Source organism: Labrus mixtus, chromosome 4, assembly GCF_963584025.1.
Source record: "Labrus mixtus chromosome 4, fLabMix1.1, whole genome shotgun sequence".
Taxonomy (NCBI): domain Eukaryota; kingdom Metazoa; phylum Chordata; class Actinopteri; order Labriformes; family Labridae; genus Labrus; species Labrus mixtus.
Window position 1 is genome coordinate 6673336 of NC_083615.1, and position 13457 is coordinate 6686792.

At 40.9% G+C, this 13457-nt stretch overlaps 1 protein-coding gene across 1 annotated transcript; it reads right to left on the reverse strand.

Annotated features, from left to right (window-relative positions):
- Positions 1 to 1218: 1218 nt before the first annotated feature.
- c4h15orf39 (chromosome 4 C15orf39 homolog) lies at positions 1219 to 12555 on the reverse strand. The gene is made up of 4 exons (XM_061035439.1): positions 12347 to 12555; positions 6728 to 9929; positions 5023 to 5057; positions 1219 to 2959 (listed from the first exon to the last, which is right to left on the reverse strand). Exons 2-4 carry the CDS (start codon positions 9882 to 9884, stop codon positions 2954 to 2956), a joined length of 3198 nt encoding a protein of 1065 aa, XP_060891422.1. The 5' UTR covers positions 9885 to 9929; positions 12347 to 12555; the 3' UTR covers positions 1219 to 2953.
- Positions 12556 to 13457: the final 902 nt, after the last annotated feature.

Here is a 13457-nt window from a genome sequence, read left to right on the forward strand (position 1 = left end):
TGTGAGTCATTAGAGTAGGTTTGGTCTCAGTCATGTTAATTACCCCAACATCTATGATGTATTTGAAATGTACTGTACTACAGACTGGCAGAGCTGTGTCTTCCGGAAGTGAATGGATTTAATTTGGTACATTTCATTGAATTATTTTGATTTTCGCCAAAAAAAAAAAAGGTTTTATGCACAACGTTTACTCACAGATTGTATGATAAAGATCGAGTGTTTGTTTGTATGATGTCACTTCTGAATTAATTTTGTCTCCAAAGTCACAAAGCGATGATGACATAAATTGAATGGATGGTAACAAAACATGAGCTTTTTTCCCCTCTCCGCTCCCTTGCAGGTAACACACCAGCCATAGCTGTGTGATCATCAAGCTAATATGGTCTCCAGGGATCACTCTGTTTTCATTCTGTCTGCTAGTAGTTCATATACATTTTGACATAACGTTTGAAGTAACCGAAGCAGCTACCAACATAACATTGAGACATCCAAAAACTTTTAATACTTTTCTACATATCTTTTCTTTATGCTATCAGATCTGTTTGATTTCCTGTTAGTGTAAAAATGTGGGGAAAATTAGTTGTCTGTTTTGGAGAAAATATTAAAGTAAAAAATGTTGCAAACATCATTCTGGCATGGGTGGTTGTTTGAGAATGAATACCATTTCTTTTTTTTTGTGACAGCAGCAGCTTTCATTAAGTAGTGCATAGAAGTTTTCTTAACTACATGCTTTTAAAATGCATGAAATGTGATAATCAGTTCAGAAGTTACTGGAAACACTGCTTTCAAAATGAGAAACAATTTTGACAGTTTAAAGGGAATTTGTCATTAAAAATCCGGCCGCATGATGGGGGTAAAGATAATGACATTTTTACTTTCTCTTTTAGGTGTTACTTCAGAGGCAGTGTGAACTAAAAGGACTGCTCATTTTAAAGTAGTGTTAGTTCTGTACTTGTGGTGAAAAGAAAAAACTCTCAGCCCATTGCTTTTGATAATCTGAACCAGTTTCATTAAGTGACAGGACAGAATAGATTTGACTTGCCAGACTCTTAATTCTTTATGTTCTTATTAACTTGATCCCATCAGTTGCACGTTGACTCTTGAGGTTTTATCTGCTAATATAAACATCAGAGGTGAGAATGATGACCCTTCAAATAGTCCCGAAGTCCAAAATAAAATACAAGCATGAAAAACATTTATTAAAGACAACAATGGGAATGATGTTTTCATTTTTTTATGAACACATGTTTAAGAAAATTATACAAAATAAGGCACAAGGTTAAAGTGGCAAGGTTCACAGTAATTCACAACAATGGCAGGGGCGTATCTCTGACTGTCATAAAAAAAACAACTTTTGAGGAGCTTCATACTGAACCTCCTTAATGCCTGCCTAGCATCAGTTACAAACAAAACGACAATCATGTTAAAAAAATCACTGCTATGACATCCACCTCTGGCAATATATTACTGTAAACACACGTGGCTCACACAGTTGGACATAAATCCTTACTTACAGTCAAAGTCGCTAATAATTTAAAGGGGAGAGGGGAGTGAGGGAAACCTTTTTGAACGTTTTTAAATATAAACAGTCAACCCTCTCTCACATTACAGTCTCAATATTGAATACAACAGAAATGCCATTTGTTAATGCTTCATATTGATGAGCGCTTTACCGGAACAGGAACAGAATGCTGTACGTTTGCTGTGGTGGTTTTCTTAAATGCACCCTGAAGCTCTTAGGTAACAAAGAATATGACCTCAACACAAAAAAACGATCCAGTCAAACGTCTTTTCCTGAGGAGGCCAGAAAGCTATTTAAGGCTTATCATGCTGTCATCGCCATGGATTTACTGACAAGTCAATGAATTATGTGCTTTAATCCAAAAAAAAAAAAAAAAAAACACCTGGATGTTTTTGTGGCGAAACTAGTTGTCTATTTTCAGCCAGCCTTTTTTATAATCTATCATCAGCTCCAGGTAGTACTTCCACTCCGGCTCGCTGTCGTACCGGACCTCAAATATTGTCTTTAGAGGGTTGGTGTGGGCCTCATGGATACGCATCACTTCTCCTCTGTACCACACTTCTGATTTGTCATCTTCTTCATACAGATGTAGAATCCTCTTTCCCACTAGGTCCGGGTAGTATAACCTCATGGCCATGCGTGCCCTCTGAACAGCCGAACGCAGCACCCATTGTCTCCTGGTTTCAGCGCTGTGGCAGGCGGACAAGTAGGGACAGTATTTGATCTTTAAAAGCGATCTGTGCTTTCTTTTTGAAGAGCTGCTGATGGGTCTTAAGGCGGGGCAGAAGTTTCCTGTTCTCTGCCACCTGTGGGTCATCCTGGGAGTCTGCCGGTGAAGCTCCATCTCGCTGCTCACTTCTCCATCCCCATCATCAGTCTGAGAAGGATCAAGACGTGTCCCCGAGTCCGAGATGGCTTGGTAGCAGGCAGTTTTCCTGTTTAGATCTTTGCTTAACATTCGTCTCAGTTTGAGAATCACACCTGAACATTTTTTGGATCTAACCAGAGATTTATCTGGTGGAGAGTACTGAGTATCAGGACTAGAGGACTCCTCTGCTTCAATGTCACTTGGAGATGAGGAAAGTTCATCCAAAGTTAAAGGACAGGTCCATGAATTATCAGAAGTTGTGCTCAAAGAGTCCTGCTCTGCTTCAGCATTAAAAACACCTACGTCCACAGTCTTTTCTGTGTCATCTGCCGCTTCCTCATCTGACATACTGTTGTCGAGAAACATGCGCCTGGAGCTGGTCTTCACCCTGGTTTTGGTTCTATTCTTGTTCACATTAGCTTCCTCATCATTCGGATGTCTCTGTGGGTGCAACTCTGCAGGCGAGGCTGGTGACACTGTGGTGTCTGAAAACATAGGGGTCCTGCAGCTGATAGATTCCTCACAACCGTCATCTTTTTCTTTGAAAACAGAATCGTCCATTTTTAATCCTGCAAAACAGGGATGATGAGAGCAATTAGGGGAGATTAAAATGAAGAGGGGGAAAAAAACATGCTAGATATAAGGTTCCTGGAAAAACAGGAAGGTAAGTGTTAATAGAATGTTTTTAGTTTGATTAGATACAGGTAGGTGTTCAAAATTTTGCATGACATGATTAAAAGAAGCTGTTTCCAAACAGATTGCTCCCTAAAAGCAAGCCAGCAACCACAAAGTCCAACACCGCTAAACACAGGTTGACAGATCAATGCTCCCATAGCACACCTGAACAATGAGACACTATTCTATGAACATCAGCAGACATGGTTATAGGACAGCATGATCCACTACCACGAGGCACCCTATTTTAAAAGAGAGAGAAAAGAAGGCTGTGAGTAAACACACAAGGCTGGGGAAATTCAGAGATACCTCCAGTGACGGGATGTGAAGAAGAGACAGACAAGGGAAATGTTCAGATACCCGAGTGCTCCAAAATCATGTGAACAGTTAATAATGTAAGCTGTGAGCGAAAATTCAATCAAGTTCAATTCAGTAAGTAAATGCATGTGGCAAAAAAAAAGGAAAGGCAAAAGAAGTGAAGGACACAGTGTTACATTGATTGAAAGGAAACATCTGGTGAGATTCTTTGTTTTCCTTAAAGGTAACATATCCAATGAAAAGACCAGAAAAACTAAAGATTAACGATCCTTTAAATCATTGCCCATGCTAGCAAAGCCGCAAACGGTTTACCAATATATGGCAACACACATATTCTAATCCAAAAACGTTTTAGGTTCACATATGAGCCACACCTTATTATGATTAAGCAGAGTTGTAGTACTCGAAATGGGTCTTGGTCTCACTTTTTGAAGGTCTCCGTCTCAGACTAGGCGATTTTAAATCAAGACCGGTCAACACCAGCACTGACAGGCTTTCTCATGTCATTACTGTGATTAATAACTTAAATTCTTTCATAACTAGATTTGTATTTGTCTTGGTTAGTTTGGGTTTTGACTACAACACTAGAAAAAGGGTAACGGGCAATATGGTTGTCAAAATGTTCAGCACTTTGATACTTTTTGATAACACGAGATTTAAAATGATGCAATCTGTTACTTTGATAATGACAGCATCAAAGAGTACCAAAGCTCTAAAAACCCACCGGATCTTCAGCGAGATTTTAACTCAATGCTGCCGTGAGTGAAAGAAAGAACATCGTCTTTAAGTCAACAAAAACCAAGGCAACCTGAAATGAATTAGTGCTGGGAGCCTTGGACTTTTATTTCTGCTGTAGTAACAAAACAGGAATCAATAACATTTCAATTTTACTGGTATCATATTTTAGTTTAAAGGTCTGGTATCATGATAATATGATAACGCTAGTCGGCACAAAATAGGACAAAAATACTACAGAAACAAATATATCTCACTAAAAACACAATTTGAGGAACATTTGCTAAACAAAGTGTCTTTTTGAGCAAAGAAGTCCCGGAGTCTTTAAAAAAGGAAACGTATATTGGGTATACACGCATTGGGTAAACGTATACACATATTGGGACAAAGTATGGCGTAACAGAGAAACCGCTTGTTTGTTTTGATCTTTTCATTGGATTTGTTTCCAGTCATTTCAACACACACTGGTGCTAAACTGTTTTATCACAAATTGTTAAGATCAACTTCCCCCTTCGACCAAGCAGCAAAAATGCTTTAAAAGGGAAGTGGTCGGTTAAAAGATGATGATCATCATCTTCTAAAAACATGAACTTGTCCCCAACCCAAGGAGTGTTTTTTTTTTCTTCACACATTACACATGACTGTCACTTCCTTCCTCTTGTAATGTGATCCAACAGCTTGCGTCACAGACTTTAGAGGTATATTACTGAAATCAACAAATCAAGGAGTGTTAGAAGAAGTGGCCCCGGCTTGGTGCATCTTTTCCCAACCATCCTATACCAAGAATAAAAGAATCATGCAAGTTATTGTGATTAGTTACAGAAAGTAAGGAGAAGTTTTCTGCTTCCTAATCAGAAAAGCAAAGAGGAGTGAGACTAAGGATCAACGTAAAAAGTAAATATACCTGGACTTTCTTTTGGCCATCAGGTGAGGTTGATTCTGGAAAAAATAAATGGATTTTATATAGAACATTTAAGTGTTTTGCCATTCCTTTTCAATGCTTCTCTAAAGGGGCTAAGGAGTTATAAGATAACCAATTGTGTTTTGTAGGTTTACAATGTCACAGTTAACAGTCTAAATATGAAGCTGCATACCGCACTCAATGGGGATTCTAGAAATCTTTAAGGAAGTGCTGTTCTTCACAGTAAATAACACAGGGTTCAATTATAGAAAAAGGTCAAATACACCGACGTTATGTCGAGAACATTGGTATATTTGACCTTAAAGAGTTTCAGTACCTGAGACTGAAATTCCACAGAACATTCGCATGACAGAGTATCGTACTACAGTAAGTCGTGAGAAAGAAGATGACCTTCCTTTTTTTCAAGCTGATTCATGCTGAGGTTGAAAGCAATATTTTTTTAAAGACGCTTCCCTGAACTGCTTAAGTAGTTGTACAACATTTAAAAAGATAATGTATGGATGTGTAGACAGATTAAGAGAATACCAACAAACCCTATACTTCATTTGATACCATTACTTGATCAATTTAAAAGGATTTATTCATTTGGATACAATCCCAACACCCCCCTTCCTTTTTTAAGAGCTTATGAATCCATCTTAAACACCAACACTGTCAAATACAGTATGCTCTAATTCTACAAACCTTCATGTTGTATCTGCTGAAGTAATCACTTGTCCGGAGCAGTTTCAAAACTAATGGATATTGGCCAATCATGGTCAAGTCATGTTTTTTTTTTCCTCTTCTTTTATTTTTTTTTTTTTTTTTTTTTTAAAAGGTATGAAATATGGAGACCCAGTCCTTTTGCTCCTTGAATACATGTTCATTATTCGTTCATTTTCGGCCTCCTTCTTGGACCCTTTTTTTTTTCACTTCAGTGTTGGTCAAACAAGTAGTTTCTTCCATCATTTTCTGTTTTACTGTTACCAAATGCAGCACCTCTACATTATTTGTCTTGATCACACAAAGAAGACAAACTTCTGAACCAACATCCTAAAGGAAAAACTTATTAAGAAAACACATATCAACATTTTTTAAAGGATTAAAACATTAAAACTTACTAAATTTACTTAATGAAGCTCTAGCTCAGTAAGGAAGACTATATAACTGCCTTACTCTCGTTTCTGCTGTCATTCTTGAGCTGTCATCTTCTGGGGGCTGTCATTGGTTACTCAGCTGTCTCGTCAGCGGTACTCATCTAACCAATGGCATGGTGTTCCGCCCTTATTTTCAAACTATCATCGTACTGCTTCCCCTTTTAAATATGATTCTTTCTCTCCCGTAGTCCCTTCATGCTGATGTTTCGTGCGCCCCTCCACCGCCATTTCGCAGAATCATCATCCATCATTTCTCATCCCATCTGGTCTCATCAAGTCATCAGCTTCACCACCACCATCAGTGTCTGGACTCCATAGGGGGGGGGGGGATCTATTCTGACGTATTCTGAAGAATTGTCATTCTACACATTCTACCCATAGAGTCCAAGCGCCAAAATTATTTCTCTGAAGGAACATTTCCATATTTCATTGTAATAAATAATTGTCTTTATTCAATTGTCTCTCCTGATTGAACTTATTTACTCAATATTCACTGTTGAACATATACTTGCTATGTTACCTTGGTAACTCTGATGTAAACATTCACTCACCCAGGTGTTTGCAGACACAGGTGTAGTACATCAGGTTGACCACGTCGGCGTAGATGTCGGGCAGGTGCTTGAGCGACATCAGTTTCCGGAGCCTAGACGAACAGGCTCGTTTGTGGAGCTGGATGAGGATTTTTTCTTCCGAGAGCGTGGTGGGTCGCAGCTCCACCTTGTGCTCCTGCAGGACCTGGTCGATGAGGCTGCCCTGAACGGTCGGAAACAGCAGCTCCTTCACCACCAGCATGGGGAGGAACACCGCCCCCGTTCGCATGACATGAGGGAAAGGACAACGTTCCTGAGCCGTATACTCCCTCAGCCGCTCCAGGAGCGTGTGGAGGGCGGACTTCATCTCCTCAGTAAGCCAAACCTCTCTGCCTTTTATCCCAAACAAGCAGGAAATCTTCTTGACTTTCGTTGGCGGAGATGCTGGTCCACTCAGTTCAAGCTGGGACAACCAGGTCTTGAGGTCATGCTTTGAAGGAACCAGAACAGATTTGGATACAAGCTTGCAGAGAGAATGGTGCAACTCAAAGAAGTGCTTGCGGACTGGTGTTTGGGGCTCAGGTTTTGGTGCAAATTCAGTCATTGGTTTCACAGGAGTCTTTTCCAGAGGCAGAACGGGGCTAGAATGGTTTATACCATGGAAAACAATTTTGTAACTGGAAAGTTTCAGACACTGTGGAGGAATATTTTTGAATTTGAGTCTGTTCTCAAGTAGTTGAGGGGATGTGTTGGGGTTAGGTTTAATGGTGACCAACTTTTCCTGAGGTGTTAATGCATCACCCTGACCCGATATATTCGTCGGTGCAGTCTCTTCACCAGGTTTAGACTCATCAGCAGCCTCTTTTTGCTCTTCCTGTAAGGGTTTAGCTTCAAGTTCATCAGGATCGACTTTCTTTATCACCAACATGGGCTCTTGGTTGGAAGAATCAGTACCTTTGGACTCCTTTTGGATCATTTCTTTGCTGCAGTCCCTCGCAATAAGAGAAGTCTCTACAGAGTTGTCCTTGTCTGATGGATCTACTTTTTCCACTTTAATATTTTTAAGTTCAATCATTTCTACACCAGGGTTCTCTGTTGGAGTATCTGCACAGACTTCTTTGGAAAGTAGACAGACTTCAGGCTGCTGTTTATCCTCTTTGATGTCTGGCCTGCTTTTCACCTCCCGGTGCTCAGACGAATGTGCGATTATCTGAGACACTCTGCCGGGAAATAACAGACCAGGGGCCTGCAGGTATGCTTGGTAAGGTGCCAGACTGAAGACATTGTCAATAATCGGCATACAAGAGTCACTTTTGTTTTTCTCTTGTATATTCTCCATTTTCACCTTTTGTCTTTTCTTAAAGAGATCCATCTGACATAATTCCCGATCCTCTTTTTCTATTTTGACAGGGGAAGATGAGTGAGACATACTTCTCTTTAGGCATTTTTTAGGAACAGCAGTGCTTGGACTGGATATATGGCACTGGACGTTTTTTCCTGGTGTAACAGCATGGGAATAAATTATTTTTGGGACATTTACACTATCTGGTAAAGATGTTTGGACTGACCCTGAGCTGTGATGGAGGGGCCGGGGCAGCCATGCCCATGAGGAAACAGGAAGACCTTTCGCCTGCATTGGACACTTAACCTGAGCTTCAAAGGAGGAATAGTCCCGGAGTTGATCCGCGTTCAAGGCAGTCGGTGGAAGGACGGGTCGGTCTACGTGTAGGCCAGTGAGCGGGGGGTAAAATCTGTTAACTTCAATGCTGGATGGCGAGATACCGGGTTGGCTTGTACCCCTTGAAGGACTAGTTTGATTCACATGAAATGGTGAAGTGGTTTGGGGCAGGTTTGCGTTGGGTCTGTCCTTACGTAGGTTGCTCGCAGAGGTCATAGGGTGATCCATGTATGATCTTGATGGAGAAACATTTCGGCGATTAGAATTCAAGAGCTGTCTTATCTGGCTCGTGTTTGAGTGAAGTCCAGGAACTGCAAAAGCTTGATGGTTAAAACCGCGCATGAGGGAATGATTATGCAAAGTTTCATCAGACAAAGGCAGAGGGATTTTACCATGAAGCGTCTGGGGCACCATGTAATGCTCTCTGTGGTCGGAGATTGAGTGTTTAAGAATAACAGGGACATCTTCTCTCTGCTTGCTGCCAATATCTTTACACTGTGTCCTATTTTCTACCTCCACATTTGCCTGAGGGTAGTAAAACATCGGCTGCTGTGTTAGCTGGCCATATTTGGACATGGGAGAATGTTCCTGATAAACCTCTGAGGTCATATGCTCGTATGTAGGATGGGAGGGGTAGAAGCTGGGGTAGCCTCTGGGAGAAGTCTGTATACGCTGGCCCTGCTCACTTAAAGAACCAAACAGAGTGTGCGGTAGGGCGAAGGGGTAGCTGCTGTAGTTTGGATCAATCATAGCAGGAAAGGTCCTATCTCTACCTGGGCTGTATGTCCCCACTGTCATCCTCCTCAGTGCCTCTGCACTGGGCTCACACGGTAAACCTCTCTGTTGCAGCATTGCGTCTTGTGCTTTTCCTCTCTCAGTGTAGTGGGCATCAGTTTGCATCCACTCATGTTCATACACTTGTTTTGGGATCCTCGGAGAACCATGTTCCACACTGTACCGATGTCCTATCACACAACCCAATTCACTACAACAAGGGCTTAGTCCATAAACTGGTTTAGGAATGGCTAAGTAAATTGTGTTTTCAGAGGGGGGCGATAATTTCTCAGTTCCATTTTTTTGTTTTCTACTAATCCCCGATGTAGCAGCTGCAGGACTGCTCATCCTAGGACTTTTAGTGTATAATGTAAAGCCCTGTTTTACTGCAGCTTGATGCAGAGAGGAGGGATGGCTTTCTTCTGAAGAACTGCTGTCTTGCCTGTAAATGATGTGGTTTTGTCCCTCCCGGCCAGAGAGGTGACTCACAGGATTTCTGTCATAAAGCAGAGGGGTCTTTCTCCAAGGAGGAGTGAACTCTGCCGCTTCTTTTCCCCTTGGGTCATAAGGAAAACAGGCCCCGCTATACTGCAAGGTATGCCCGCCCCGCAAATCAGACATAGTTTGGGGTTTCGACAGTCCTGCAGATGAAATGGTCCCATCATACAATGGCATCTTTCTTCCGAACAATGGGTCAATGTGGCTCGGAATGGACTGGCTGCTCATAGTGTAGAAGCTCTGCTTTGATAGTGCACTGAATTGGCACCAGACCTGAGGAGTTAAAAACAAAGATTTGACACAGTTATAATTGAATTACCAGGACTTCTTCAAGGGATCAATCTTTTTCATACGCTTGAATAAACTCCCACTTCAGAAATCCGATTTGACATAGCAGAAAAATAAACAGTTTGCGCACACAAAAGCAGTCGAGATTTGATAACAACCTCACTTAAGGCATTTCCTCGACCATTACTAATCTTGTGGCTTATCACATGTATATCACATACAGCCTTATCAGCTGATGCACATTGGTGGAGAGCTCTGAGAGTGTACGAGAGGATGATTCACGAGAAACGCAAGGAATAATGAGAACATTTCCTGGAAACAGAAAATGTCTGTCGGGAAGCTGTCGCATGCTACAATAAAAACCAGCTCTAAAGTTACAGCCCCCACCAGTACTCATTATTGTTTTGACTAATTTCTGAAAAAACTAAATAGCTACACACCCGTGCAGGTCCGATACTGTTATCTTGCAGTTGAATCATGTGTTAATGTGTCACTCACCACCATCACATCATAGAGATCAGTTTAACGTCAAATTAAACCAAATAACAGATATATTTTACATTTACGCGCCCAAAATGATTCACACGTTTGTACCTACATTCAGGGTGACAATAAACTTCTTGAATCTTGAGATCTGCGTTTGTTCTGAGGCCGGACACTTATATACCATCATTAATACTTTTAGCACAGACCTAAAGGCGTACCGCAGTTCTTTTTTTTGATACACTTCTCCAAAAGTAATTTGAAAACAGTATATTGAAGAACTTGCGGTCAACGTCGCAAACAGAATTAGAACAGAAAAAAGAAGTGACGATAGTATCTGGAGCAAGTGGGGTGTGGGGCTGTGATAAAGATGCATTGAAATGAACACTAAAATGTGACTAGAACCCCACACAGACCACCTAAAGACCGGATGAAGGTTCGGACACAGGGCTGAGATCTTAATGGTGTAACACTGTTTGTAAATGATCCACAAATGCATGAACGCGTAGGCCTACATCGTTATTAATAGCTGTTTTTTTTTTCTCCTCCATGAACTGGAAACATACAAAAGTGATCAGTCACGACTGAGACGGGCCTCTCAATTGGCTTATTGTCTGTTTTCATATGGATTTGACTACGCTTCTGCTGTGCATCACAAAATGTGCAATTTCGATCCACAAACGTGTGTAATGCAAGGGTTTGCTCCTCTGAGCTCAAAGCATTCTGGGAAACCTAGGGACCCCTTTTCTTCTCTTTTTCTTTTCACAACTTTTCTCCGTCACATGTCATAATTGTGCCTTGAAGATAATACTGTAGAAAGAAAAAAAAAAACTTGTAGAAAGTTGGTTTGATTGACTCCTACGTTCAGGCCAACAAGTGGCCAGCAGGCAAGGTGGACGCTGGTTTGAGTGTTTGTTCTCAGTGTGTCACACTGATAGCACAAATTTGTATATTTCTATGTTGCAATTTGCCAGACATATGTGTGGATCTGTGCATTTACAAACAGTTTAGCACCAATAAAATCTCCATAGTTACCAGATCTTATCAATTCTTCCTGCTCACATCTTTCAGAGATGTACAAAATAATGCCTTATCTTAAAATAGAGATGAAAATGTGTTTTTTTTTTTTAGGCTTAGTACGTTCACAGTGCACTATCTGTGCCTGTGTGTAGCGTGTGTGTGTGTGTGTGTGTGTGTGTGTGTGTGTGTGTGTGTGTACTCTGTGGTTTAAAAGTGATGGAGAGTGTCTCATGGTCTCAACCGTCTAAACTGACAGTCGCACCCTCTGCAAGCATGTGAGAAAAGAGTGAGAAAAGAGTGAGAAGGCCACTTCAATTCATTCCAACCTGCGTAAATGTTTAAATTCAAGCCGCCGACAATACAATTCACTTTATATATTTTTATTAGGTTGAAAATGTTGTAATGGGTCACATCAACAGATCATTTTGGGCACATTGATCTGGTCACAAGGATTCGCCTTCAGACATAAAAAAAACGGAACTTGTGCTCTTTGACAGCCAGTAGAGAAATGCAGTTACATTGGGAATCCAAAAGCTTGTTGTGTCGCCCATATAAATAGCCTGCTTTAATCATTAAGACGCAAATAATATGAAAATATTATACGCGCAAGAGCTCGATCTCAGTGCGAGTAATTTCCATACAGGCTGTGAACGCACCGTGCAGCTCGGTCAAACCCACACTTTGGGGTTAAAATGGTTAAAACACACTTTCACAGAATGTTGCGTTTCGTTGGCTACATGAAATAGTTCCATAGTCTGTCATTATTTCCTAGTAGACACTTTAGTGGGCTGGCCAAGGTAAACAATAAACCACAGCACAGGCTATTCGTTTCACAATCTGCATCAGGCGTTCTGCTGGTTTGGACATTTAAAGATGAAACAGTGAAATTGTTCTCCTACCTCGCTGCTGTCATGAACACAAATGATTTCCACAGGGTGTCCATGAAACGAAACTCGTGGAAAACACCGGGGGGAAAGGTTCTCTCCTGTTGTTCGTGGACTCGGTCAGACCGGATGCGAACACAATTCCACGAAGTGAAACGAAGGCCAGCCAAAAGTGCTCGAGCGGCTCGCGCGAAGTCCACGCGGCTTTTGGAGAAGTTAACAAACTGAAGAAAAGACAAAAGGAAGGAGGATGGTCTTTGATCAATAGGCGGAGTCAACACACTCTGTCATCCATGGCTTGTTTTCTACACATGTGATGTTTTCCCGCTGCTCACATCCTCACATTTATTGGCTGTGTCCCGATGTCAGGCTGCCAGCTGGCTGCTAATGCCACCTAAGTGAACGAAGAGTCTCTTTTTATGTATTTGTTAATTTGCCTATAAGACACGCGTGTTAGCTTTTTCATTAACATTGTTTTCGTGTCTAAGTTACTTTATTATCTCTTGACCCCAAACAAGACTTGTAGTCCCTTTTGGTTATTCCCTGGTGGTCACAAATAAGAAACAAGCGAATGTCATTTTATGTTATAGGCTAGTCCATGGAAGTTAACAGAATTTGAGGACATTTTAGTTTGATCATTGCTTATTAGTAGTTCATGGATTATTTAAACAGTTGTGGAATTACAAATTAATACGCATTTTTTTGATGATTTTACAAAAACCAGCCTATACATCAACAACAGTGGCTAAAATCATGCATTGTTTCAATCTCGAGCTGTACAAGGCAAAGAAATGTTAAGTGTGTTCAACTGTAATTATCAAATCTAATTAGAACTGATACAATAAAAATAGTTTTTAAGAAACAGCATATAAATATGTTTCCCTTGAAAAATGCATAGTTGGGCTTGCATGAGACTAAAAAGGTCCAGTGCTGTATTCAGACTGTTGTGGACACATTTTGTATGCTCATAAACGTAAACCCTTAAAGGAGCACAGAGCTAGAATTCAAGAGTAAAACGAGCTGTATGTGAAAAGCTTGGACAAAGCACTCCTCCAGCACAGATCACCACGTGTTGACCTCATCCAATGTAGTTAATGGTTGACTTTAGCTGACCAGAGTTAAAAGC